The 27059-nt window shown below is 45.6% G+C and overlaps 1 protein-coding gene across 3 annotated transcripts in view; it reads left to right on the forward strand.

The window, feature by feature from the left end:
- Positions 1 to 362: 362 nt before the first annotated feature.
- Positions 363 to 27059, forward strand: part of BOK (BOK, BCL2 family apoptosis regulator) — a 36823-nt gene continuing 10126 nt past the window's right edge. The window contains exons 1-5 of one of the 3 annotated variants that reach the window (XM_026077375.1): positions 363 to 910; positions 2685 to 2823; positions 15551 to 16224; positions 17134 to 17508; positions 22051 to 22179. In XM_026077375.1, coding sequence (XP_025933160.1) covers positions 17286 to 17508; positions 22051 to 22179 — 352 coding nt within the window. In that variant the 5' untranslated portion in view covers positions 363 to 910; positions 2685 to 2823; positions 15551 to 16224; positions 17134 to 17285. The remainder of the gene's footprint in view (positions 911 to 2684; positions 2824 to 15550; positions 16225 to 17133; positions 17509 to 22050; positions 22180 to 27059) is intronic. The other 2 variants (XM_026077373.1, XM_026077374.1) reach the window with 2 other exon arrangements.

Here is a 27059-nt window from a genome sequence, read left to right on the forward strand (position 1 = left end):
GCGGGGGCAGCGCTTGCCTTGCTGCTTCTTCCACGTTTAACTTCAGTGACTGATTAACCTTCGGAAGGAAGAAACACACCTCGGCCTCGTCATCAGCCCCGCTCTCCCGACAGCCCCGAGCAGAGCACGGTTTAACTTCGCCCTCCTTCCAGGACACCAGAGGGAAGGGATATTTCCTAAGGAAGCAGAGCAGCGCGTCAGRCCGCTGCCAAACTTTCCGTTGCCAGTCACCTTTAAAACTGGCCTCGACTTTTTTTCCCGCTTAACAAAACAGGCACAAATTTCTCCCTCTGTCATGGCTGCCCGCGCGCAAAGCTTTTTCTCAGAAGTTGGCTCCTCTGATGATTAATTTGCGCCGCTTTGCGAGTAGCTGTAGCAAGGAATACACAGGGGAATCGWAGCTTTCTTTGATCTGAAACACCTAAAGTGAGAAAGAAAATCAGCAGTTAGGGAAAGGAAGGAAAATGCAGTTCTGCCCCCATTCTGCTGCAGCAAGGAGAAAGGGTGAAACATTCCCTTTCTGCACTTGTTTTTGCGTGTGTGCACGTGAACACACACCCACACCCACACCCCACCCATGTGGTAGGGTAAGTTAGGGGTCCCCAAGTGTGTGACTCAGCTGGTGTTTCACCCAGATGGCCTGGTTCTTCACCTTATGCCATGGAGACTCATGAATTCATCCATGCAGTCTCATTCTTGGCAAGGTGGCAAATGCCTCATGAAAGTGTTTATTATGTTAAATAAGCACAGCAAGTCTGGACAGAGCCCAAAAGCTGTCTCACTAACATCACCCATAGACCTTAGGCTGGCCCGGTGCTGTACAGTACAGGAGCATGATAATAGTGACACCGAACTGCTAATGACTGCAAGGAGGAACAGCAAGTAACTTGATTTGTAGGCTTGATTTAGGGTAAGTCTTTAATAAGGGTGATCAGCACTTGAGTGCCTATCTTAAAAGAAACTGCAAAAGCTGGCCGGCAGTTTTCAAGCAGGACCACAAGCGTGTTCAAGTGTAGGCTGGTGTGGTTGGACTTTCCATTTGGGACCGGTGGGGTCTCTGCCTCTTAGCAACAGGGTACTTGGATGAGCAGGAAAGTTGGAGTGAGAACTGTGGTCCAGCTGCCGTCTGGAAAAAGCCATTTTACAGGTCAATAGCTAATCAGTCTGGTTTTGGCGAGGCATGTAGGGATAGAGATCACGGCTTCATTGTGAGACAGTTATTTCTGTAMCTTTCTTGTATGAGGACAGGATTGCTAATGTACTCAAAACCATTCAGTAGCAAAGTGCTGTCTCTGGGGAAGCAGGCTTCCTTAACTTCTCTGCGGCCATCAGCGGCRTGTTTGTGTCCATCACCTCCTCCATTTGGTTTTCAGCAATGTATCAACTGGAGCAGAAGTAAAACAAAAATTTCCTCTTCCATTAATTTCCTACTTTTTGGTCAATGCTGTATGCCTGGGAACATAGCTCATATATTTTTTAACATTTGCAATGGTGATTACAGAACAATCATACTACAAGTTATATATATATATATATAGTTGTTGCTTTAGCACCCAAAAAGCTATTGGTGCTTATTGTGCTAGGAACTGCACTCCCACAGAAAAAAAAACAAAAAAAACCCCCCAATCCCTGCCTCCGAGAGGTCTAAGTTAAGCCAGCCAGGCAAGTGCAAGAGAGCAAATATTTCTCCTGAAGGAAGGCAGTGGGGAGTTAATTACGTGTTGGAGGGACCAGGTCTACAGAAGGTGCATCGTTTTCCATGTAGGGTTAAAGCTTTCACCTGGCCCTAGGAAAGCAGGGCTATCAGAAAGGGACTCTGGGATAAGACTGTGGTTCCCCCCCCCCCAGCCCTATCAGTGCAAAAGTGAGCAGGCAGTTTCTTCCGGCTCCGTCACAGTATGGAAGATTACCTTGCTCCCGAAGAAGTTAGTCACGAAAGCGATGTTTGCCATCTGTGTGTTATATGGCTGTACATGCTTGGTTGCTGTGGGAAGTAAGGCTAAAAACTAAAGACCTCTGTATGTGTTGTTGGGTTTTCTTCTCACTGCAGAGAAGAAATAACTTCTAAAAAGTATTTTTTTTTTTAAGGGAAAAGCTGATCCTGTTAGGTTTTTTTTCTTTTCTTTTCTGGCACTCCTAAAAGCAGAAGGGTACATATTGGGAATAAAGAGAAACTAGATTAAAAGCTGGAGGGTCATTAGAGTGAGTGTCTTCTCTTCCAGACACATTTCCTTATTTCAGAATGACACCTGGAGCTTTTAGCTCTAGATCAGCCTCTGCCCAAAGCAGGGTTTCCAAGCATAATGTTTTGCCCAGTTTAGAGCCATGAGGTTGGCACCTGAACGCATGCTTCTTGGACATAATGCTCATTCATTTCTAATATATGCTTCAGTTTTTCTCCATCTGAGGCTCTTGGTACTACTTAAGGGTAGGTAGAGGAAATTAACTGCCCTGTGTAAAGTGTTAATTAAATTGTTTAACATTCTCTCTATAAAAAGAATTGTAATTCTCTCGCTAACAGAGAAACCCTGAATGAGGCATTTCAAACTTTTGTCCAGTTAACTGTTACACCCCATTATGTTTATGCRAAGGTCAGAGACAGGTGTAAATAGTAATTATAAAGAGCTTTTTGACTAATGGGTTCTTAAATGTTCCATTAACGTAACACAGTTTTTACTTTTCAGTAGGAAGTATCGAACTGGATCATGAGGGGTCCTATGGCCTGCTCTCCTGATGTTCAGTGCCCTTCACCAGGTGCTTCTGAGGACAAGAAACTCTTTGGTGAGGTGTCTCAAAGAGACAGGCACAGTACCCTGCTTAAAGGTAAAAATGCTGTAGTTGCATTCAGATATCTCCGTCTGTTCCATAGCTGCTTGGGTCAGGTGGAGAGGGGGTTAAAAAAAATAAGCGTGATAAGACATCCTAAAGAGGGTCAACCTGGAGGTGAATCAACTGACAAAAGCAAAGCATGTTGGTGAGGAAACAGCCTCTAGTAACTCTGCAGTCTTGCCTTGAGTTGGAATTATCTTGGAGCCAAAACAAACCATGCAGAAAGGACCTCAGGAACTGATGCTCTACAACTTAACTGCTTCGGCTCATGAAAGTCTTTCAAGAAGGTGTCTGTTGGTGGTTGGTTCAAGCACAATAAATTTTTTTTTTGGTATGAATCACTCAAAACCCCCAAAGATGACCACCTGGACCTAACTCAGTCGGTACTTCTTGAGAAAGTTGTTGAAATACAGCTGTCCTAGGTACAGTGCAGGTAGCCCTCAAATACCTGAGCAGCGTGGTACAGCATGGCTGCTTGCGAGATGTGCTCGAGCCCTGACGAAGCATGGCTGCTAATCTGTTTGAGACAGACAAGTCTAGTGCTCTTATCCAAGTCCTGAGGCTAGCTCAGCCTGCACTAATTCAGGGTTTTCCACCCTGTTCCCCCCCCCCCCAAATAGAGTTAACACGGATGCAGTGGGACTGGAGAGTGGTTCAAGTGTCCTTTGCCAGACAAACTGCGGTCCGGGAGGTTTTTATGGCTCTCAGGGATGGTAGATGGCTTTTGGAAGCAAATCTGGCTTGCTTTTTGTTGCTGCCACCAGGTGGCAACAGGGTATTGCAGCCCCATCCTGCTTGCAAGAAAGCAGCAAATGAAAGCTCTCCCCCTCTGCCAAATCCTGGTTACTCTGCTGCTGCTGTATAAAATATTTCCTTTTCTGTGCGGGTCGCTGGGTCTGTCTCCCTCAGCCCTTCATGCGAGGGTGTGGAGCAGCGGTCAAACCGGGCAACGGAGTACCCTGCACTGTTGAGCGTTACAGTGCCCAAGGCTCTTCCTGCTTGCACAGGAGAGCTGAGTGGCTGCGTGGGGAGCAGGGCAAGGCGGTGGTCAGTGGTTAGATCGCTAGTCTGTGCCTCTGAGGTTTCTTGCTCTGCCCAATTGGCTGTGTGGCCCAGGCCAAGTCTGCTTCAGTTTCCCGTGTCTACGCTGGGGACAATAATAGCGTTTTAGACACTCTGAGGGTAAACCAGCAGAGGGTGAAGCGTGTATCACAGCAGATGACAATGACAGTGGAAACAGCTGCTAAGCGACAGAATTGCATGGTTAGATTGGGCCGGCCATCTCGGCTTAATCTGTACTGCTGCATCTTCTCTCTGCACATAAAGCTCTGCTGTTGGTATCTCTGATCTGTAAAAGGGCAACAGGTTTGGCTGTTGCCTTCACCGCTTGTGACTTGGTGAGTGTCCTTGAGCTGACCCCTGTCTTCCACCTTCAGCCTGGGTCAAGCTCTGTCTGCTGCTCCTTGAGCGCTTAGTGTCTTTAGCCTTCTCGGGGATGAAGGTAGTTCCCTGATGGGACAAATACCGTCTCTCGAAATGTGCAAGTTACCCGGTGCTGTGGGGCCTTGAATTGCCACCTAAACATAAGAAACTACAGGGGAGCATGTGATTTGAAGTGATCTGAAGTGATGCCGGTTTCACTGACTGTAAAGCAGGAGAGAACCTCACTGCCGGCAACAGCTGGGCTCAGGGCATAAGGAAGATTTTTTTTCATGGCACTCCAGCTCTCTGTACTCTTGTCCAAAAGGGCAGTTTTGTCGGGAAGCAAAAATGAGTGGGCACAGCCAGCGCGAGCAACGTAAGCTGTGGCACRGCCTTATCCCCTCTGCCTCATGCTGGGCATATGGAGCATCCCTTGCAGCAGCAGCTTAGGTACCCTGAGCCTGAAGAGCCCCTGATGGCACTTTTCCTAGCATAGACACGGATGTGGAGCACAGCAGTTAGCCTTAAAGGGAGTGCTAGCTGGTAGTAGGCTTCCTGAAGGTAGAGTTACTTAGCAGGATAGCATGGATTAAAACTTTACTATAAAAAGTACAACAGAATAACTCTCTGAATGCTGCAGTGTTCATGCAGAGGAGCTATTTCTAGCTGCATTAGCATGCTGAGAGGCTGAAGTTGTTTTTTGCATTGTACTTCTGGAGATCAGTGATGCAGAAAAGTACTATTATTGCATTACTCAGTTAAGYGGTAAAACCACAGAAGAGAATGAAAGTTTCTTGCCAGGAAGATAAAACCTTTTGAACTTGTCACTCCCCCAGTGCATACTCTTGTTTCTAGACCAAAGTGAAGCTTTCAAGCCTTAGGAAAGAGTGTCCTTGCACAGAGGGAAGCACGAGTTGGACTTCACCAGCAGTTTTCTCCCACAGCATGGTTTATGGTTTATATCTGGACTTGGCCACTGAGTTTCTGTATAGGAGATGCTGGTCAAGCTCATGGTCAAAACAATCTGCCTAAACATGCAAACTGAGTAKACAATTTAAAATGGGGATGTTCTCCCCTCATCATCTTTTTCTTTGGTGAAGGTTTTGAAGTGCAACAGTAAGTAAGTGTCCTACCTGAATTCAGCAAAAGAATGTAGTAGTAGAGAGAGAAATTCAGTGCTTTTAAATCTGAAACTTCCTTTTTGCTCCTTTCTTTGGTGTGAGGCATCAGGCTGCTTATGCCTGTTGATGGCTGGGATGCACCCACCTAGACCAGGACTAAAGTGGCTGCTTTGTTTTGGCAGTAATGGGCTGTTTCAGGCCTTAAACATTGCTCCTTGTAGAAGATGAAAGGAGGAATTCAAAGAGGAACCCGTGCCCTTAGAAGACAGGTGAAACTGAGCTACTACTGAAGAAATGCGCTTGCTCCTAGGATAGCCCTTCTTGAGATCTCTGCTCACAGGGAGAGTGCAGCAGGCTGTTGAAGCTGAAATGCTCTCATTCCTGCTTGCAGACTGTATCACTGCAAATCTCGCAGTATTGACTGCCTGAGGCTCTCCTTCCCTGCTGATGTCGTGACTCTTAAGGCCATCTTGAGTGTGCGGCAGAGAAAAGGCCCTTTATCACAAATGTRCTGGCAAAGTGGATAAGTGGTGTAACACCTGCAGCTGTGGAGCTACAGATCTTTTGCTGGGCTTGTGCTACCTGTGCCTGAGTCCTGAGTTCTCACACTAACTAATCCTTTAATTAAACTAGGGTCTTTCCAAGCCATGAGCATGGAGTAGTTGCTCTTCCAAACCATGCTTCTGTTCCTGTGCAGTGGTAGAAGCCAGTCTAAGCTCATGAAGCAGAATCCCAGGCTCTTGCAGACCTCTGTGCTCTGCTGAGGCAGGACTGGACATGGCTAATGTCATTCTTGGAGACTTTGTCTTTCCAGCTAGTCTCCTTTGACTACTCTGGAAGTTGTACGGAGCTGGGTGGGTTATCCCAGGACAGATGCCTGCTTAAATGGGCATCTGAGTGAAAGATGGGAGCRAGTGATAAAAGATAGAAGCTGGCTGGCATACAGCTTATCTGGAGGATGGATCTGGCACTCACTGAACCCTTCAAGAAATACTTCTGTTCTCTGGAACCAAGAAGTATCGATGGCAGTTGGCGTAACTGCTCTTTGAAACAGAAAACAAAATGTGCTCCTGGAACGGGTAGCATGACGTTATGCTTCAGTTACCTACCTGCTTTTAAACTGGAGCCACTAGATGTAGTTGAATTGAGTTGGAATCCTGTTTCCATCCAGGAAAGTGAGGAGGAAAGAGATGGTCTTAACCAGAACTGCTGGAGGAAAGAAGCTTATTTTATTTGCCTGCCTGTTAGGCAAGCTAAATAGACCAGTCTGCTTTTGGCATAATAAGGCTTGATTGGAATGAAATACTGAGAAAACCATGGCCTAAAGAAAGAGTGCAGAAGACTATAGAAGAAAGTATCCTTCTGCTCACTCTTTCTAAAGCTACAAGAGAAAACGACCTCAAGCTGATTGCCTCTAGCAGTATAAGGGGTGTACCCAGACTTAGGATTCATCTTGCTCAGTTCCAGCTAGGCAGGAGCTCTCTAGGCAAAGCTGATCAATTAAGAGAGTCGCATCCTGATAGTGATGCTGCCCTCTTAAGGTGCTGGGATTCAATCCAAATGCTCAAGAAATAAACCAAGTTTTCGGTATATGTGCTAGCACTTCATGGGATTATCCTATCTCAGGGTGGATATGGTGATATTCCAACAATGTCTTAAGCATCTTTCCTGTTACTGGCAAAGGCTAATGATCTGTTTCTACACAGGCCTGATCAGGAGACAGCTGGAGCCAATGGGTGTCTTCTGTTAAATACAGTGGGGCAAGTCAGGACCTCCACTTGCATTTGTTCAAACATTTATAGATGAAAGCCACTTCTCTTAGGAAGCAAAGCAGCCTTGAATGTGTTTGGCCCATCTGCACAGGCCAGTCAGCTGCCTTCTCACACACGTCCAAACCAGGAACAGAGTGCTCAGCTCTAATTCTCATAAAACCATAATATACTTGTATCTGCTTAACTTGTCTTCACAAAGATGTCCACAGTCAAGCTGACAGCCTAACTCACTCTTCTGAGATGCTTCTGACTACTTCTGAGTTCAAGCTTTCCTCTGCGAAACTTCCATTAAGTCTTTCTGAAACTTCTACTGTCAAAGCTGACTTGCTTTGAGAACAGCTCCAATGCGTGGGAGCCATCTGGAGACTCCTTGGAGAGGAAACTCCTTCTCCTTTGTATGTTGAGAGCCACAGTTTCTCCAGTGGAATAACCCATTCTAGTGCTGATCCCAGTGTCCGAGTTCAGTATGCAAGGTCTTATGGGAGAATAACCTCTTCTTCCCCTCCTCAAGGGACTTGATAGCTGTTCCTCTTCTTGCCAGCAGTGATTTTTTTTTCTTGGCATGTTTTTTTATGCTGCTAAACTAGAATCTAACACTGAATAAAACCTATTCCTAGGATGTACATACTTCTGAGAACAGAACTCCTATGCTGTATCTCCAAGACCCCTTGTGAAGGGGAAAACTAACAACCTATGTTTTGTTAAGCAAAGTCTCCTGTCTACTCTGTGCATCTTCCTGTTTAAAAATATGCCTGGACAAATATGAGTGAACTGATTGAAAACACAGTTGCTTAAATTAGGATTTTGAAAAGATCTTGCTGTCCTCTTGGAAAACAAGAAGGTGCAAAGTTACCTGCTCATTTATGTCTCTTTCTTATGAGGTCCTTAATGGTAGCATCAAACTTCTGTTTTTCAATAAATACTTCCTTGACCTCTGCTGGCTGGACCAAAGCTATCATTAACTGCTCTGCTTTATCATATGTATTTCTGCAAGGTTGAGGGATAACTTGTGTAAATTATGTGAGACTTAATCAGTCTCACAAACTGCAGTGGCCTATTCTGCTGGCTTCTTCTAGCATTGGAGTTCTCCTTAAATCACAAAAACTATATTTCTCCTGGCAAAATGTTGTATGTATGTTAGTGCCAGCAACAAATTTTGTACCGTATTGGTTTCTCTCGAAAACGTGGGCTATGGTTGCCAGAAAATGAGAAATCAGATCTCAGATGCAAATATGTTTTGGAAGTAGCAAGAGAAACAGGACATAGGCCTTGTGCAGGTCTGTGTGAAATTGATTTTGCCCTCCTACCTCAATATCAGCACCATCTGATTTTTCTCTTAAATCAAGAAGCTGTGTCTGTTAAATGAGTCATGCCATACGCTCACCGTACTCTGCAACTTCTATTGAAGGGATACCTCTGTCCCTTAAACCACAAATGCTCAGCAGGAAGCCTACAACACTGCACACTGTGTCTGTTTTGCTCCTGGAGGCTCACCAGAGGAAACTTGCTCAACTGCTCCAGGTGTCTTGGTTGTAGTGGTAAGTCACAGCAGCTGGTAGCACTCACTGCCTAGGAAGGTTTCTCAGGTTGCTTGCTCCTCTCTGATGCAGCTGCTATTAAATGTGTGATCTGATTGGGTATGTGTCCCCCCCCCCACCCTCCAACTATCTTTACCATATGGAATAATGTTAAGCAACACTGACTTCCTCTGTTAGAACAACAAAACATTCACTTAAAATCGTTGAAGCATCTTGTGTATGAAACTTTCTCGTGCACTTCAGCTGAGACTAGTCACTTGAATGAGGTAGGTACCTCTCTTCCTCAGAACTGTTGTTTTATGTATTTCTACTTCATTCGCTGAAAACGCTTCCCCTAGTTCTAGTTTCACTTATCAGCCTCCTACTTGCTGCGGAGCGGCTTCAAATTTAAGCCGACTTGAGCGTTGCTGGTGTCTTCCCCATGTGAGCTGTGGGACTCTGCACTCTTGTTGCCGGTTCACTTGCACCTCCTCTAGCTGAAATTTCTGGAATTTAGACAGGAAACTTTTAGTGCAAGTTTTCGTATTCAAAAGAACTTCAGTTAGACTGTGTTAACATAGCTAAATAAGTCTTTAAGTCCTTTCTCTGCTGTAAAACAAAAGTATTAAAGCTGTGAACATCTGTTGAGATTCTAAAGTGATGTAAAGCACAGCGCAATGATATGTGAGTGTTAGGGTAGGTGTCTTGGCAAAATACAAGGAACCAGCATTGCTTGTGTTGAGGTTGTCCTTCAGTTTTTTTGTGAAAAGTGACTCTCCTTGCCCAGTATGTAGTAGATTTTTTTTTCCTTTCCCTACTTGTTTTTCACTTCCTCTCTGGCTCCTCATAATCAAATTACAAACTGAACTAGCTCAATMAGAAAGACTTCTCTGAAGTTTTAACTTTTTAACTTCATCCCCAGAAAAGGCTTTTGCTCTCAAAAAGCTGCTTATTCATTTCAACAGCTGACACTTCAATAGCTAGAGAGAATACTTGCGCTGAGTGAAACTTGTTCTAGTTTTTTGTCACAGGTGTTTTTCTGTATTCTAAAAAAACTTCATTTCTGGGAATTTTGTTTAACACATAAAGACATTGTTTCTATTTATCTTTATTTGCATCTGGATCAATGTTTGCAGGTGGTACACTAGCAACATGGGAGTACAAATAACCTACTCAGTAGAAAATGACATTTAACACCCTGGACACATACTTGGATTTCTAATTTGTGTAAGCTGTAGAATTGCTTAAATGCACATCACTATTATTCCTTTATAGCCAGGATAGAAAACATAGCATTGAGCTGTGCTCAGCTGCAAATAAACATGTCTTAAATCCTGCCCGTCACTGAGACTTGCCCTCTCTTTGAAACAAATAAAAAACCAGATTAAAATCAGTGACCTCAAAGCTTCCTGCTTGCTGATTTTCAAATATGATTAAAATTTACTTGAATCACTTTGACTTAAATGACTGCACCCTGATCATCGTTGGCAATGGCTTTTTAACATCTGGCTAGATGGTTGTTGTCATGCCAACAGCACCGTGCCAGAATCAGATATGCTGGAGGAGGCCGGCAAGCTGGGGAAGGAGCAGAGCACTAAGAGCTTCCTGGCTCTTGCTGAAGGGATGATGCAAGACTTACAGTGGGTCTTCCCTGACAGTCTGGAAAAGGAACTTTGGTGGGCCGCAGGGCCCGGAAAGGGCTGAAGAAGATGGTGAGGTATCTTCAGAAATATGTTAAAGCTTCCCTTCTTCCCCGAGTGGGAAAGGTGTGTATAAAACTTCATCCCAAACACTGAGAGCAGCTGCTGCTCTCAGCTGCTTTGTAAAGTCAGGTAAACACTCTGGCCCAAAGGGTTGCAACTCTCAGGAGTAAGGAAGATGATTGAATTCAAAGTCAACGAGCCAACAAATATTACTTAACCTTGCTTTGCACACTTATTTGATCAAGCTCATGTTTCTGCCCAGAAGGAAGGAATTGCTTTTGTCCTGGCTATTGTATGTGCCTGGTTCAGATGTCYTAGTGTCAGGTAACCAAAATTGCTTTTTTTCTTCTAATTACAATGTCCTTCATCATAACTCTTGGAAGCTGTCACCTTAAAGGTGCTGGGAAGCCCAGGCATTTGTTGATGACCTTCTGTCAGCATTTTTCTGCCTTGTGCAGTGGACTAAGAAGATCCAAACCACCACAGTTACGTTTCTGTATGCAGAAACAAAACTTGGGCTATGCTTTCATGAACCTTTATCTCGATAATAGCAAAGTTGAAATGGTTCCCTTCTGCATGCAGGTACTAACACAGCTACTTCTGCAGCTGTGCTATGGATGGAAGGTTTATCTCATCCAGATGAAAAATAATGAGCTAGTTCCCTGAACCAGTTCTCCCTGCCAACATACACACAATTGTAGCAGTGCAACCAGGAGGACCATCTGGAGGTGGGAATGAGCAGTTGAAGGTGAAAGTTGCTTTAACTGACCCCACTACTTAAAAAACCATGGTTTTGCGTGCTGTCCCCCTGAGTAAGAGGGTTAAATCTTGCTAGCCAAAAGCAGTCTTGAAGACAACGTTTGACTGCATGGAGTCCCACAAATTCTGAGTGTATCTAACGTGTAGAGATGATTTTCTGGCATTCAGGGTGGAACTGTGAATCTTAATGGCTGAAATGCTGCACGGCATCATCAACCACATAYGATGTAATCATGTGCTTGGAATCTGATCTGTGCAGAGCAAAGACAGCACCTAGCCTCCTTGTGTGAAAACTCAAAAAGGCACCTTTTTTAAAAGCATAGGTACTGCCCTGCCCAGCACTAGATGCTAAGACTGAAGAGCCAAAGCCCTTCTGAAAGTCAGTAAGGGCTAAATTAAAAGTAGGGCTGCATCCTGGATATGTAAAATTTGAGTCTAAGTTCTTTGGTGCATGTTTGGGACATGAAGAGGTGTGCAGGGCAAGACTCCTGCCTCGTGGTTATCGGATCCACCAGTCTATTTGTCTGTCTGGGCCATGTCTATGTTCCAGCGTGTGGCTTGAAGCAGTAGCTAAATGTGTCAGAGATCATAAATGCTTCTGAGCCAGTGCCTGCACCTGCTTGAGGCTCTTGAGATTTCAGGATCATTGCAAATAGAGGCACCTGTCTGTCTCCACCTGTCTGGTAGGTATATACTTAAATCAGAGTGTGAACTGATTCCCAAGCCTTGCAGGTGACCAAAAGCTAGAACGAGACAAAGGTACATCATCTGTTTCTGTGGCTTAGAGCTTGAAAAGGAAGAATCCTCTTTGCTGTCTTGGGGCTAGTGACTGCATTAGCTTTTCTGCCTTTTCATTTTARTGCTGCAGTATGTAAATATTTTCTTTGTGTTTTGAAAAGAAGCTATGGCTGTTGAACAGCTTAAAACTTATTTCTTCTGTGTGTCTGCCTTATTCCTGGCTTGTGAGATGATCTGTTCAGTAAAATGTGTGGTTTTAAAGAAAGCTACAGGATAGGATAATAACCAAAACAGTTATATCTCTTTGGTTACATTCCTAAGTTGATAAGGCAGGCTCATGAAAGTTCTGGATTTAGCTATGAGCTACTGTTTCACAAAGGACACTTGCTGGCTGGGTGCCTGAGCAACAATGGTTAGTCACCCTCTTCTTGGGAATTGCTTCCAGAGTAAGATTCAGGAATACAGATGGAGATGTTCTATGATTGTATTTGTAGCGCTGCTCGCTAATATAAAATTCCTGCTATGGTTTCCCCTTCAGTGTGTTTGCGTGTCAGTTCTGGAGTTCACAGTGCCTGCCTTTGTCAAAGCACATATAGTGACAAGGAGGTTGTGTCTACAAACAGTGGAGGCGAGCATGGCAGTTGGTTAAGAGAGGAAAATGTTGCGTGTTAGTGATAACCTATGTCAGAAATGTGTATTCACAAACTTGTCCTAGGAAACAGATTGATTACTAAACTTGATGCATTTAAATTATTAGACCTGTATCCTCGTGAAGGAGAGCTGTCTAAAGGCAAGTGCACTGTTGGCTCAGGCTCTTTGATCTGGCATATGACACCTGGCACCACAAAATCCTCTTCCAGGACAGGTGCTCCAAGGCGATCCCATCACGCAAGCAATATAAATAACTATTTTGATTTCAGAAGGCTTTGAATCAAGCCCTTCAGGAATGAGAGGAGGGTTCAGAAAATCTCAGTGTTTTGCTTGGGTCCTGTTAAGCTGCTACTTCCATGTATTGTTTTCCTGTTGCAATGGGCAAGATCTTTCTGTTTAAAAATAAGCGTTTCTTCTAACCACCCTGTTCCTCCCTGTATGGCTTTGCAACCTAAAGCCTGACATACTTTTTCCATGATAAACGGTAACTTCAGACATGCAGAATCGAACTATTGCTGCAAAAATCAAGCAGGAAGAGGCAGTACGAGTGGATGGTATGTTAAAACTGGCTTGGTAATCAGCCAGTGTTGCGATGGTGCAGAAGAAAGTTCAGGGATGGTTTAATAGAGGGCTTTGGTCTGGCCAGTGTTTTGCTTATCTTACCTCTAAATGGAAACYTCTTGTAGCAGGCAGGGGGTAGCTGGGTTGTCCCAGATTGTCCAGCTATTAACTCTGCATCTTTTCTGGGTCTCTCTGCTTCTCTGAGCCCTTATTCTGCATGGACCTATGTATTGTTTCTGCTGAAATTGCTGTAGGTCTGTGTGAAATGGCTGGGATCAGCACTGGGAGGTGAAATGAAACAGTATGTGGTTGTATCAGACAGAAATCAGGTTTTTTGAACACAAGACTGGAAATGACCTCCTGGGTCACTCAAGGTTGTTCTCGTGCTATTGCAGGAAACCATATCATGCAGTCCCCTTCATAAGCTTAGTATGCTTAAAATTAGCTGGCTATTTCACCTCCACTATAACTCTTTAAAGGCCCTCCCAGAGCTTTTCTTTTCTAATAGTTAAACTATTTAATATCAAGTCTAAATGTATTTGTGGACAGCTTATGCTGTTTGTTGCCTTCTCACTGATGCAGTTTCTCCACGTTTTGCTTTCTGTTGATGTATTTATAAAATGTAGTTGTATCTCTGTGCTGCCTTGGCTTTACTAAATAAATGTGCCAAGTTCTTCTCATCATCTCATGTGAGATAGGCAGGAATTGCGGTGTAGATCCTGTTGTTCCAGCCAGAACATTGTCATGAGAATAGTAGCTACACTGGCAGCAGTGTTTTGGGGTGATATAAGCTCTTTCTGCACTGTTTCCTGATATTGCTTTGCCACAAGGATTTTTCCAGTCTGGATCAAGCCTCTAAATGATGTATCCTAAACAACCTACGGAAAAAGGAACTCATTATACTGCTAGCTCCTTGGACTGTAACACCCTGTTTTTCTGTGGTCAGCTAAACACTATGTACTGTGGTTTCATCTACTGCGCTTTTAGTGGTATCTTTTAGTGCAAAGATAAATAATAGAAGTAGAATACCATGCCCTGTTTTTTTTTTTATACAAAATCTGGCTTATTATGCATAGCCTTCATGTTTTTAGTTTTTGTATATTTGACTCATCCTGCATGGTAGAAGTTGAAGGGGGTGCCGGATGCTGTGACGGTTGGGTAYGGAACATGTGGGATGTGTTTGGCACCCGGGGAGAACTGGAAGGCACTGTGGCACTAACACATTTGCCTGAATTCTGGCAAAAACTATCATTAGTTAAGCAGTGCTGATATTTAAGCACTCATCTTTGTTTCAGAGCTCTGTAGAGACAGTTTAAACGGGACTACTGTTTCAAGCTGTCAGCTGCTGCAGGAAGCTAAGCCATATTTTTAATGATTTTGCAGCTGTCAGAATTATGAAGGCAAAACCATGACTTTCCAAGAGACCAYAGGCCACATTTCTGCAAAAAAGGGTAGATTAGGGATGACTCAGTAGCACAGAATCTCTGGAGTCTTGATTTCAGTCTCCGAGGGATGGGTTTCTGTCTTAGTGACTATATTTAAATTTGAGGAAGGCTAGTGGATAACAACAAATTTCTGAGAGAATCGTTGAGAGAATACTTCTGTCGCTGAAGACGCACCGTCAGCTCCATTGCCAACTTAACGTGGTCATATCAAGCTAAGCCAAGGGTCCTGACCTGACTTCTGCTGGATACGTGTGTGTCTAACCCTTCTCCTTTCCGAGAAGAAGCCAGCTCAGAATGAGGATGTGTATCTGAAGGGAGAACATGCTTTACCGCAGCCCTCTCCCCAAAAGAGCAAAACACTCTTAAGTAATCCAGTGAGACCAGCAGTGGGTTGTGCTTGCTGTTTTTGGTAATCAACGCCTTGGAGAGGTGCACTTGCCTCTCAGCCTTTTCTCAAAGCCAACAAGCAAGAGATGGTGATGGATACCAGTTGCTTTTGACCTGCTTTTGGAAAGGCTGTATTCTGAACGAGCCATGTGCCCAGTTAGTCATCTACAAGTTCTTGTTTGTTGGGAACAACTCATGGTTGGAGGTGGTGCAATTTTTTTTCTGCAGGAAGCTTCTGTTTCTAAAACTTCTTTTGTTTCAAATCAGAACCAAAAAAAGCCAACGTTTCTACTTGGCCTATGGAGTCGAAACGGTACAAACAGAAACAAAGCTGAGAGTTGTGGCGTTGATATGATAATGCTGCAACAAGAAACTGATGTTGAAATTCACTTCTAAATACGTTGGAGCTAATTGAAATTTTTTACTTAAAGTTGATTTAAAATCTTTTTCTTAACACATTGAAATGAAATGGGCATGTTCCTGCAAAACACTTCAGTTTGGACAAACCATTTTCTATCATCAAATTTGCTTCAATTTTTTAACTGGACTACTCATAGTTTGGGGGAATCTAAGAGCTGCATCAGCAGCACATCTTGCTTTATCCCTGCATTTTAGCTCTCTTTGTTAATCACCTCTGTCATTTAGGGTTGAGCTTCTAGGACTGGCCCACTGTTGAAGGGTGATATCCACCCACTCAAGTGCAACAGTTCCCCGATGTGGCTACCGTGTGAAAATGACTGGCCAACATCAACTCTGCAAGAGCTGTCTGGAGCATCCATCTTAATCAGAAGTTAACGCCTTCTCTTCCTATTTCAGTGGTGCGTTCAAAGCTTTCTCTTATGCTGAGTAACCTCATCTAGAAATCATGCTCCTACCCTCACCCCAAAGGGAACACCTTGAATGAAGTCCTTGCAAAGACCCAACACAACTGCAGAGAGCCTCCTTAAGAGAGAAGAAAGGGGAGGAGAAAGCGTTGCTCTCTGGCTGGAGCAACCCCACCTCCCAGTTATTTCATCTTCCTTACAAGGCTAAAGCTAGAAGCTGTCCTCTGCCTGCCTGGGTCCCTTAAAAGCAGCAGAGCAAGCCCCAGGATCCCGGTTGAGCACGACCCGGGATGCGGAGGCTGGCAGAGATGGAGAAGGAGGCACTGGCGTGAGCCCCGGGGACTGCAGAGCAGCGAGGGCTGGTGCTCTCCGGAGAAGAAGTGTGATGGGATCTCTGAATCCTAAACCAGGTGCTCACTGATGCAGATCTTCCAAAGAAACATGAAAGCAACCCCAAGAAGAAGCCACTGATGGGGGAAAAGTGCAACAGGAGAGGTAAATATATTTTTCACTGGGAAAAGCATACATAACTGGCTGTGCTTTAGTTTAAGATTGATGATTGTAAGTGAATGCCTAAAACTGAGGACTGAAAAATAAATTTACTACCATCTGAATAAAGGCTTTGGTCTGACTCTGACTTCAAAAGCAGTACTAGCTTAAAAAGTCAGATCAGCACATTTATTCAGGTGACTGAAGAATTTTGAATTGTCACTTCAGGCATTCACACCTGAAAACTTCTTTAGAACCTGCTTTTCTGTTTTTCTCTGCTGTTGCTAGAGGATTTGGAGAAGTAGTATGTACATGTTTTTGGGTTTTTTTAAATAAAGAAGAAAAAAACCAAGCTGCAGAACCAAAACCTAAACTGAGATTGTAATAAAGAGCAGTCTTTCTGTCTGAAGCTAAATACTAGTGAGGCATTTAAAATGCTCCTGTATTCCTGTTCTTGCAGTATTTCGGTGCCGTTTCTTCAGAAGGATCCATGACCTACTGAGCTGGAATGTCTGTCTACATCTGGTTGGGGTTATTGTAGCTGGAATTTGGGATTCAGTTTTTTTTCCTAGTTTAATTGAAACAAGCTGAGGTTGTCTACACATTCTATGAATTGTTTCCACCTTCTAACCCTCTAGTCTCTCGGAAGTSTAATTCCAGGACTCATGCCTGAAGTAGAAAAGAGAAAACACCTTGCTAGTTCAAAACTGCAGCTCTTCTGTGGGCCAAGCTGCCAGTGAAAGTGCAAGGAGCTGAAAGACAGGAAGATTTGGCCCCTTGTCTGTAAGGTGCCCTGAGACAGATGTTTAGCAAATATGATACCGTTGATTTTAGTGTCACTGTAAGGTGTAATACCTGGCTTCTGGGCTATGTCTTTGTAACCCCAGTGGACTTACAGATGCTGTTATTCACCAGGTAAAATGAAAGACTGGCCTTTTGAGAATAGYTGCGGGAAGCCGTGACAGATCAAGAGACCAGTGGATTACTAAACAGCACCTGCAGAGTCTCATCTACGGCACTGGGGCAGTCTTCTGGCAAGCGCATGCTGAGGTGCTCGGCAGCCAAGGATGGAAGTGCTACGCCGTTCCTCAGTCTTTGCTGCGGAGGTGATGGAGGTTTTTGACCGGTCTCCCACTGATAAGGAGCTTGTGTCCCAGGCCAAGGCTCTCTGCAGGGACTACATAAATTCCAGGCTGATTCGAGCGGGTGTCAGCTGGAGCAAACCTGAGTACAACACACCAGTGCCTGGTGGTAAGCTGGCTGAGGTGTCCACCATTCTGCTGCGACTAGGTAAGTCCCTGTGGGTATGAACAGGAACTAAGAGTCTGATCTGGAGCAATTCAGACCAGACTAGGAAAGGGCCCACTATCTCTGCAAGTGTTGGGTGCCAAGAGGTTTTTCATGTGATGAGGTCAAGACTTTTGCTTGCTGCTGTACGCATTTGAATTTGTTCTTGGCAATCTTCCCTGAACAACTCCTTTACCTGTGTCTCCTTAGGCCCTTGGAGCATTGCTCAGCCCAGTGATTCTGCAGAGCTGCTTTCTCCACGGACTTGCAACAACGTAAAGGCATGATACCGCCCAATAAATACCAACAGCAAACTAAGGTTTTTTTGTTTGTTTGTTTTTGTTGGTTTTTTTTTTTTTTTTGGAGTTGCATAAGACTCCAGCTATGTAAGAGTTTTTTAGTTCATTCAGTAGTTTTTCTCAGCTGGGCATTTTAATGGATCTTGCTGTGTTTTTTCCAGACACAGGTCACTCGGCTGCTGTGACACAACCCAACCTGGTGTTTAGTAGAGTACTCCTAGCTCTAGATTTGGGCTTCATCAGCTGCTCACATAGTTAGTTGCTTGCCTGACTGCAGGGATGTTTAATTTGGAGGTAGCTGCTTAGACCATGTGTACCAGAGATTTTGTAAAAGCTGCTTTTCAATAAGYGTGTTGCATTTAATCTGTCTTTGCCTGCCTGAGTCATTCAGTGAGAGATGAGTTTTGCTTTTTGTCACTGGAGCAACTGTTAAATCTTCCGTGCTTGAGGTAGCTGTACAAATGTGGCAAATCTTTAGTACAGGGACCTTTGCATAAAACTAACATCACCTAGGCATTTCTGCGCAGGAAGAAAAGGATGCCCATCTAGGCACAAGCAGAAAAGGCCTGGCAGTGACTTGTTCAGCCACGATGCCTAACAAATGCCTGGAAGTCTGCCTTGGCAGGACCCGGTGGGTTTGTGCAATTGGCATRCTTTGGGTGTTGAAGCACGAAGGAGCTGGCTGGTATTGGCTGTCCCGTGCTGCCATTCAGTGCCCAGACTAGCTAGCCCCTCTCGTTGCCAAGATGCTGCTGCAGAGAGAGCAGTTTGAGGAGTCCTGCAGGGTGTGCTGGGCACAGCTGGTGCATGACGACATTGCCTGGAGTCGTGCTTGTACCCTGAGCACCCTCTAGGTGCTGACAGTTGCCTGGATTTTTGCTTGTGTGTTTTTTTTTGTTTTGTTTTGTTTTTTTTTAGGTCTTAGTCTCCCCTGTACTTAAGTCAAGCCCCATTTTGTCTTTTGGAATCCCAGCACCCTCACTCTTGGAGGTTGCTTCCAACATCCCTCCTTGCCTGCAGGCTGGAATATTTGTTCATGTCTGGCTTGGAAACTACAATTAACATTTGCATGTGGTTTAATTACACCAAAGTTCAAATAAGTCTGGTGAAGCAATGTTCAGYTGGGCCTAACCAGCTCAGGTCCAGGCTGATCTTCCCACTTTCTTCCCTTTCTTTCTACCTCTGTGTGATGTTGCCTCAAGTTTCTTTTTTTAAGGCATAGCCTTTTTTCTTTTGACTGACTTCTCATTCTTTTCCCTTTTTCTCCCATATGCTGACTTTTTTTTTTTTTTTTGGTTTTTCCTGTGGTTTTTTTGGTCTTTGTTTTTTGTTCTTCTGTCAATCTCATTGCCATTCACACTGTCTCTTTGGCCCTCCCTTTCTTTTCTACCTGACTTGGGGTCTGAGATTTGGTTGCTTTCAACCAGATCTTCTGTGGGTGGCCAGGAGCATGTTAAAGGGCAAGCAGGTGGCAGCCTGGATCTGAAGGCGTCTTCTGGATGACTCTCCTGTTACTTATTCCCGTCCAGATGGAAATATTTGGCTGATAGTCCTAGTCACTTGGCTCCTGCTCTGAGCAAATCTGTTTGGAGACAACCACGGTACCCATGCAACAAGAAGGGGGAACAGTCCTTCCTAGGAGAACAAAGAGTTATTTCCGCCCCATTTGTTCATAACCACCCGCTGCCACATGGCTTGTCCCTTTCTTTTCCCCCTTGTGGCCATAACCAATACAAGGCAATGTGGTATCAGGCCACATGCCAGGAACTGTAGTCTTTAGCTCTTTATGAAGTAGTGCAACAAGCCAAACCCGTTCTTGGCCCATGATGGTTCTTCTGAGAACCCTGTGGAGATGAGAAGCTGGGGGTATTTCCGAGTCCTCTTGTGTGTGCCAAGGTAGCGGTGAACTGTCTGGTGGGCTTAAAGGGGTGCTGGGTTCAGGAAATGCAATTGTGAGATCTGAGGGAGTGAGAGCCTTCCAGCCCAGTGATGCTCGGCACTAATTAGTGGAGTTAGGTAGACCTCAGACCAGCCTGTCATGTATGTCAGAGGTCTATTTTATCTGAACTTGTCTCTCCTATGGCCAAGGCCTGGACAAGTGCCCTTTCACCCCTGAACTGAACTCCTGCATATGGAAACTGTCAGTGCTGCCCTATTTGTTTTTCTGTGAGTAATGGTGAAAGAAGGAGGAGAAGCATGCAAATTGCTCTAAATGTTGCAAAGTCTGCAATGAGACACCTGAACACGGAGACAGGAGGGATACCACCAGTATCATGTGCTGCTGGAGAGGTCTTGTGGCCTCCGTGGTAGGGAATCTGAGTAATCCTGGAGCTGCTTTGCCGTGTTTTTTGTTTTCCCCTCTATTCTTCTCTGCGTTTATTGCTGCAGGGCAGGGCCTGCTTTGCTGGCATGTGTGCCTCCAACCAGAACTGGGCCCTGATCTCATCTGAGGCCTTCAGGCCCTGCTTGTTACAAGCTGCAACAGTGGCAGACTACCAGGTGTTGATCGCAGCGCCCTCCTGCTTCCTGTACATCCTTCTCGGCTAACCAAGGGCAAGGCTATCGCCTTTTTTGTGGGCAAGCCTGTGTGTTTCCTGTGGGGTGAGAAGAGCTGTTGAGGAGTGTAAGTAATGCTCCCTCTTATCAGGGCAGCCCATGCATCTGCAGGGTTTCCTCTGGCGATCAGACTGTGTGGAACAAGCCTGCATGTACAAATGGCCAGAACTCTTTATTTGTGGAATTCTGTAAAATTGAGGTTTGCCCATTTTCTCGCTGAGTGCCAGTGACCAGTTTAATGACTTAAGGTTCAGTAGCTAGTGACTCTGTAACAAACTCCTGATTTGGATGGCATCTTCCTTTTTGGTTCCCATCTAAATGATAACATGACATTTTCAGGAGGATCTCTTGCTCTCTGACGAGGGCAAGTCATCTGAGTCTTGCAGTGGGATCTAAAGATGTTTTGACAGCTCTCCTCTTCCCCTGGGTACCCCAGAGCACTCGTGTGCAGTAGAAGGACAAGGAGCTCCCATCTAAATGACCAAATGGGGACCCCCATGCACAAAGGGCCATTCCCATGTGGTGGGAATTGTGCAATGCTCCTACAGCACTGATCGCTGATATTTTAGGCCTGTGTTTTAAGTATATGGAATATGTATGTGCAGGTGTGTTGTCTGCATGGTAACTTTGAATCTATTTTAGTCAAACTGACAGAAGTGAAGATTCTCCACTGAAAATAAATATTTGATAAAGGAGAAAGGATTCATGTTCCCAGCAGAGGAAAATCTCCTGCCTGTGTGCAGCCCTCAAGAAATATCTGTGAACCCTTGTAAGAAGTTGCACTAGAGAAACAAATCCACTGGAAAGCAGACTTTAATAATTTTATTGCTCAGAAATGGTTTGTTTTGCTACGACAGGAAAGCTTTGCTGCTGCTGCCCAAGCTCCAGAGCACAAACCTGGAGAGGGAGGGTATTCTCTGCTTGTGCTTGGTATTTCCATCTTGGTCTTCAAGCTAACCTAACACCTCCAGCTGTTTCTCAGCTGGGGAGAAAACAACCCGGAGGTGAAAGCACATGTCGGTGTGCGTCAGGAACCTTATTGCTGAGGAGTCAGCCAGGCAAATGAACATGCATTTAACCATTTGGAGGAGAGAAAGAACTCCTGGTCTTCACTCTGTGCCTGTTTTAGCGTAAAGTAGCTGAACTGATAGGCTTTGTTCCATCAATATTGTGCAGCTCTGGGTGGATTCTTGGCTTTCATCAGGCTGCAGGATGCTTGAGTCTCACATCTTAGGGCTTTTTTTGTAGAAATCTTGTTGCTGAAAACAGCTGAATGTCTCAAAAGCATGCATAGATGCACATGTCTGCTTTTTATTTCTGATAAAAATTGAGGTGGCTTTCCTTATCGCAGGCCAGTCTCTTGTGGTGGAGGAAAGGCAGGCACTGGCTGGACTCTGACTTCTGCAACTGGCCTGGGAACGTGATCTGTATGAGGGGTTGCTGCAGCCATGCCACTGGTGCAGGTCCCCTGTCTGTCCCCCCCACACTTCAGAAGTCCTGGGCACAAGGGCTATTAGGAAGCAAGAGAGCAGATGACCGTATGCACTCTGTTGCCTTTTAAAACTAAAGCAGAGGTGGGAATAAGTCTCTGTGGCTGGAGGGGCACGTGGGGTGGCCCCAGCTGCAATTCCTGCATGGTTAGAGCAGGGCCTGATGTTCTCTGTGTTGACTCCTGACTGTTTGTTTCTAGGGGATGAGCTGGAGTACATCCGCCCCAATGTCTACCGGAATATTGCCCGCCAGCTGAACATCTCGCTGCACTCGGAGACGGTGGTGACGGACGCCTTTCTGGCAGTAGCTGCACAGATTTTCACTGCAGGTACTGTGCCCAGACGGATACACAGACAGGGCTGGGAGGAAAAGAACAAGATGGGGCTGACTCTCTCAGAAACGGCATGTTTCTGGGATCGCCTGCAAGGTGGGGCCTGATTTCTGAAAGAGCTCTGGGCAGTTTGGCAGCGTGCCCTGCTTTAATGATTTAATGAGAGCTCCTGTATGCTTTGTTGTTCTGGCAGGGAAATGCCCTATTTTATACATCCTCCTGGCAGGTTCTCGCTCRTTCTAGAAGGCATCTCCTGCCCTTCCTCATTAGGAGGTGGTGTTACCCCATTACACAGGGAGGTCACTCATTCCAAGCTCCTTTGCTCACCATTGGCAACTGGAGGAGATTCATTACATGGGAGTCTCCCTTATTCCAGCTTACGTTGCTAGTGCTAGGAGCCAGAACTAACTCATCACAAGGGAGTTCCCCTCTTCTGGCTTCCTTTCCCCCAGCAACAGCCAGAACTGCAGTGGAGCCTGCTTCTTGCAGCTGTTCTCTTCCTTTCTCACAAGCAGAAAGGCAGGAGCCTTGGCCTTCCAGGCTAGTTGTTCCCAAACAAGCAGGTGCTTTGAACTTTCTCACAGCTTAGACCTGAACATTCTGCTGCTGCTATTTGGCTGGTCCCAGTGTTGATTGACAAAAGCAAAGACACCTCTGTGCTATGTTCCTGCAGGGGAGCCTTGGCCTCCCTTGAAAACAGTCTCTGCCTGTGCTTCAGCCCCTCTGCCCGTGATTGGGAATGCAGTCTGGGGGAATCAAGGGAGGAGAAAGGAGATTTCATTTTGAGGTGACTCATGTGTTTGTGTAAGGCAAGCCCTGACATAACTATGGGTTTTCTACTATGTCTTGTGTTGTCTGTGTAAAGGACAATAGATGTTAGAGAGTGGAAACATTGGTGTGGTTTGAAAGCAAAGGACCTAAAACACCTGCTTGCTAGCATCAGAGTAGTGTGAAAACACTGGAACCAGTGGCACTGACATGGGAAGTGTCGCAGGAAGCAGTGGTCTTTGTTACTCTGGAGGTAGTTGGGACAGGATAGAAATCCAAGTTTCTCATGTACTTTTGAATAGGCTTCCTCATTCAAAAACTCTTTATCTTACACTCAGCTACACATCCTTAGGGGTAAAAACTCTGTGGGGACCGCTGGGGAAATCCTATGCTGAGATCTTGGACTTAGGATCCGAAGTATGCTGTGATACAGAGCACAGATCCTCTCCAGAATATCAATAGATGACAAAAGAGATCTCCCTGAGAGGGACTGCTAGGGGTTGTATCACGAATAAAGGAGGGCTCCCAGGAAGGTCTAGCAAGGCGGATTTATCCCTTGGATCAGGAAAATCAAAGCTCTGTCGTAAAAAAGGGTGGAATTGGACTCCATCGCCAGTACTGCAGCCCTCAGCGTCCTTTCAAGGTATGTCTGGAATGCGGAGATTGCCTGTGCCCTGGGCTGGCTTGCAAAGCAGTATGGGCTCAGAAAGCAAAAGCTGGACAAATATGACAAGAATGTCTCAGCGTGGCAGTATTCAGCCACAGGTGCCCTGTCTTGTCACTTCGGTGACGAGCTTTGCTTGCTCCAAGGCTTACAGAAAGCAAAGGTCAAGTTTGCAGGCTCAGGTATTTGCGGTACAAGTGAGTAGGTTTTGTTCTTAGATGAGCATAGCTGACTACATCAGACCCAACCTACTTGCAGTGCCAAAGTGACACAGGGACTTAAGCCAGAAAGGAGGCTGGCTACAGGTGAAGCAGACTGTGTGCGTGCTGCTGCACAGTATAAACCTGGCACTGGAGAGAATGCCCTGCTGGCTTTTGGGAGTCCTGCTCTTGCCAATGTGTATTGACTGGGTCATTGCAAGAGTTGCATTTTTTTGGTGTTCTTCAAGTTCCCAGCTCTGGAGTTAAGAGGGAAGTTGTCTGAAAATGTTTTTGTTGGATGTAAAGCTAGAAATTGTAACTCTGGGCTCTAAACAGAGGGTTTTCAGGGGGTCTTGTAAGAATGGGAGCCCGAGTCTCAGACTTTTGAGACTGGCAATGCTTCAGCCCTTAGGAACAGTGTTGAAGCCCAGACTCTGGCTCTGTTGCCAGTGCTACCTCTCTTTTGTGGACACTGTGCTACATAAATTGCTGGCAGCACAGGGGATGGATTCCAAACCTTCCTTGTGCTCTGTAAGCTCCATTTTCTCCTCTTTCCCATGTCTGCCTTGAGAGCAATGAACAGGACAGCCTGTGTGAGCGCGAAGCTGCGGTTGTGAATCCAATCACTTGCTTGTATCAGTTCATTCCCCTGATTTCTCTTGCTAGAAGACCGCTGAGCAGCAGAGGGGGAAAAGTTTGCTGATTTTATCATTCCAGGATCCCAATTGCAGTCTTGAGACTCAGCATTTAATGCTAAATCCAGCAAATCAAGAGCTGGCTGTGGCAGCCAGACATTCATTCCTTATTTTTTTTCCTAGTACAGAGGAAGGAGGCTCTTATTCAGCAAGGGAACCAGAGAGCTCAAATGTAGTCTGAGTTTTCAAGCCAGTTACTGACAGCTCAAGCGGTTGAGCCTGTTTTTAACAGCCCAGTTTAGTAAGAAAACAACTGCAGTTTGACATTCTAGCTCCTAGACAGCCTGGGGAGCCCCCTTTAGTCACTCACAAGGCCTATCCATCAAGGGAGTGGGATGTTTTGATGTTATCTTGCTGGAGAATTTTTATCTTTAACCTTTTCTCCTCCCTTCTTCTAAGAGTCCTCTTCTTGTTCCCCAATTTGCCACAAGGGAAAAAGGCTGCATTATATCCAGCGGAGGTCAATAAGTACTGTGGCGCTAGCTGGCTATGAGCTTGCACTCACGCTGCATGTGGCCTCCCTCCATGCTCTGGTCTGGTTTTGAGTCATCATACTGTAGCTCTGGCTGAGCTCACTTGTTATCCATGTTGTCTGTAAGTCTGGACTAAGCACAAGCTCTGGGTGGTCTTCTCAAGAGGGCAAGTCTGAGGATGTTTGACACCTTGGTCAGGGCCCACTGTGTGGATGAACGGGATCATAGCTGTGTTTACAGCACCGTCAGTCCCTAGTTATCTCAAGTTTTGGCTTTTCCCTGGTGTAGCATGGGCAGCTCGAATCCAGATTACAGCAATTCACAGCTGAGAACGCAGGCAAAAAGTGAGCGGGTCACAGGACATGGTAGGGCTAAAGCTGTATTTCATGTCCCCGTCTCAGCACAACCTGCTAGTTGGACAGGGCGAGGACAGTGTCCGTGCAGAGCCTGGCACCACAGGGCCCTGAGCTGGGCTGGATGATCAAGGATTGCAGCACCGTCAGCTCGGGGGTTAAGCCTTCTCTCTCTGAGCACACGCTCAGTGCCTCGCTCCTGCTCTGTGACAATACCACCACCAGTTCTGTGCCTTGGCATCTGATCCAAAGCTGTTCTGGAGCCGGCAGAAGACTTTCCACTGACTTTAACAAGCTTTGGATTGGGGCCTGGCTGAGCTGGCATTTACCTTAGCTGTTTAAATAAACTCCGGAGGGAAGGGGTCACTTGGTGGAAGAACAAAAGAGGAAAAGGCAGGCCCATTTTTTCTCCAAAAGGGATTTCGTCCTTTTTATACTGTCATGGGTGCTAGTAGGTTTTTAATCAAGAATGCTTGGGCTGCAGTAAACCCTGTGCAACAAGGGACAGGGATACGTGGTTAATGGGTTGTCAGGAGCAAACACTTTCCTCTGCAGCAGCAAATGCTGTTAGAAACGCATCTCACTGCTGCCTCATCATTTTGGCCTTATGAGATGAGCTTGCTGCCTTGTGCGCATCCCTCTTGGCCTCTTTCTCTACGCCAGAGGGAAGTATATTGTGTCTGGCTGCCTTCTCCCARCCGTTGAAATGTGGCACTTGATCATGTTTCTCTTAGGTCTGATTTGCAAGTTATACGTTGCTGTTGAGTGGGGCAGAGGGAAGTTTATCTGAATAACCTTGGAGAGCGTGTGCAGTGTGTATGTTCGGAGACCCCGCACATTCGTGTTACACGGCTTCCCAACTTCTCCACTGGGGCAGGCAAGCCGATATGCAGTGGGAACACTTTCAAGAGCAGTCCTTTCTTGTTAATTCATTTTCCCCTGGGCTCGCCAGTGTTTACATACCTCAAGCTCCACGGCTGGCCTTGAGTCTGCAACTTTTATTTCTTATTTTCTAAAACTCCTTCCAAGCAGCTTTTCACATYTTCTGCATCCTTTTGAGTTGATGCTTTTGTTCCATGTCTGTGGGCAGAAGTTTTTAGGACTTTCTCTGTTTTAATCGCTTCTTCCTGGACTGGTTTTGTGTTCCCTTCTGTCTTTAGCTCCCGTGCCTGCTGGTTGCRCAGTGGGAGTCTGTGGATAGATTGTCTCTCTCCACTGCACTTAGTGATGAGTGCCCTTGTTTCACCCAGCRTGGATGGCAGCCAGACGTTTTGAGGAGTTTGGAGCGAGGCAAGGAGTTTTCTTTGCTTGTCTGTAGTGGCCAGAAGCAATTCCATCTCATGCTGAGGGATGCATCAAGCCAGTGTTACCCTGACCCTGGCCTAGATATTACAGAGGAGCAGAGGCAGATGTTGCTTTGACAGTAGATTGTGTGCCTCTACCCCTACCAAGGGGTCCCATGAAGAGAGAAAAATATATGGCACGTGTTCTGGAAAAGGGCAGATTAGGTGCTRCTGTGGTCTGTTCTCCGACGCTATGCCTACTTGGGGCTGAGGGGGCTGCTGGAGCCCTCCTGGGACAGACAGACAGGCCACAGGCGTGGCCCAGTGCTTGGTCTAGAGCAGCTATTGGAGATATCTGCTTTTCCCTTGCTTGAGGGTTCTCCTACAACATCTTGACTGAAAAAGAGCATAAGATATGTCCTACCGGGTCAGATCAGGAGC

This window comes from Apteryx rowi, unplaced genomic scaffold (genome assembly GCF_003343035.1).
Source record: "Apteryx rowi isolate R43461 unplaced genomic scaffold, aptRow1 scaffold_450, whole genome shotgun sequence".
NCBI lineage: Eukaryota > Metazoa > Chordata > Aves > Apterygiformes > Apterygidae > Apteryx > Apteryx rowi.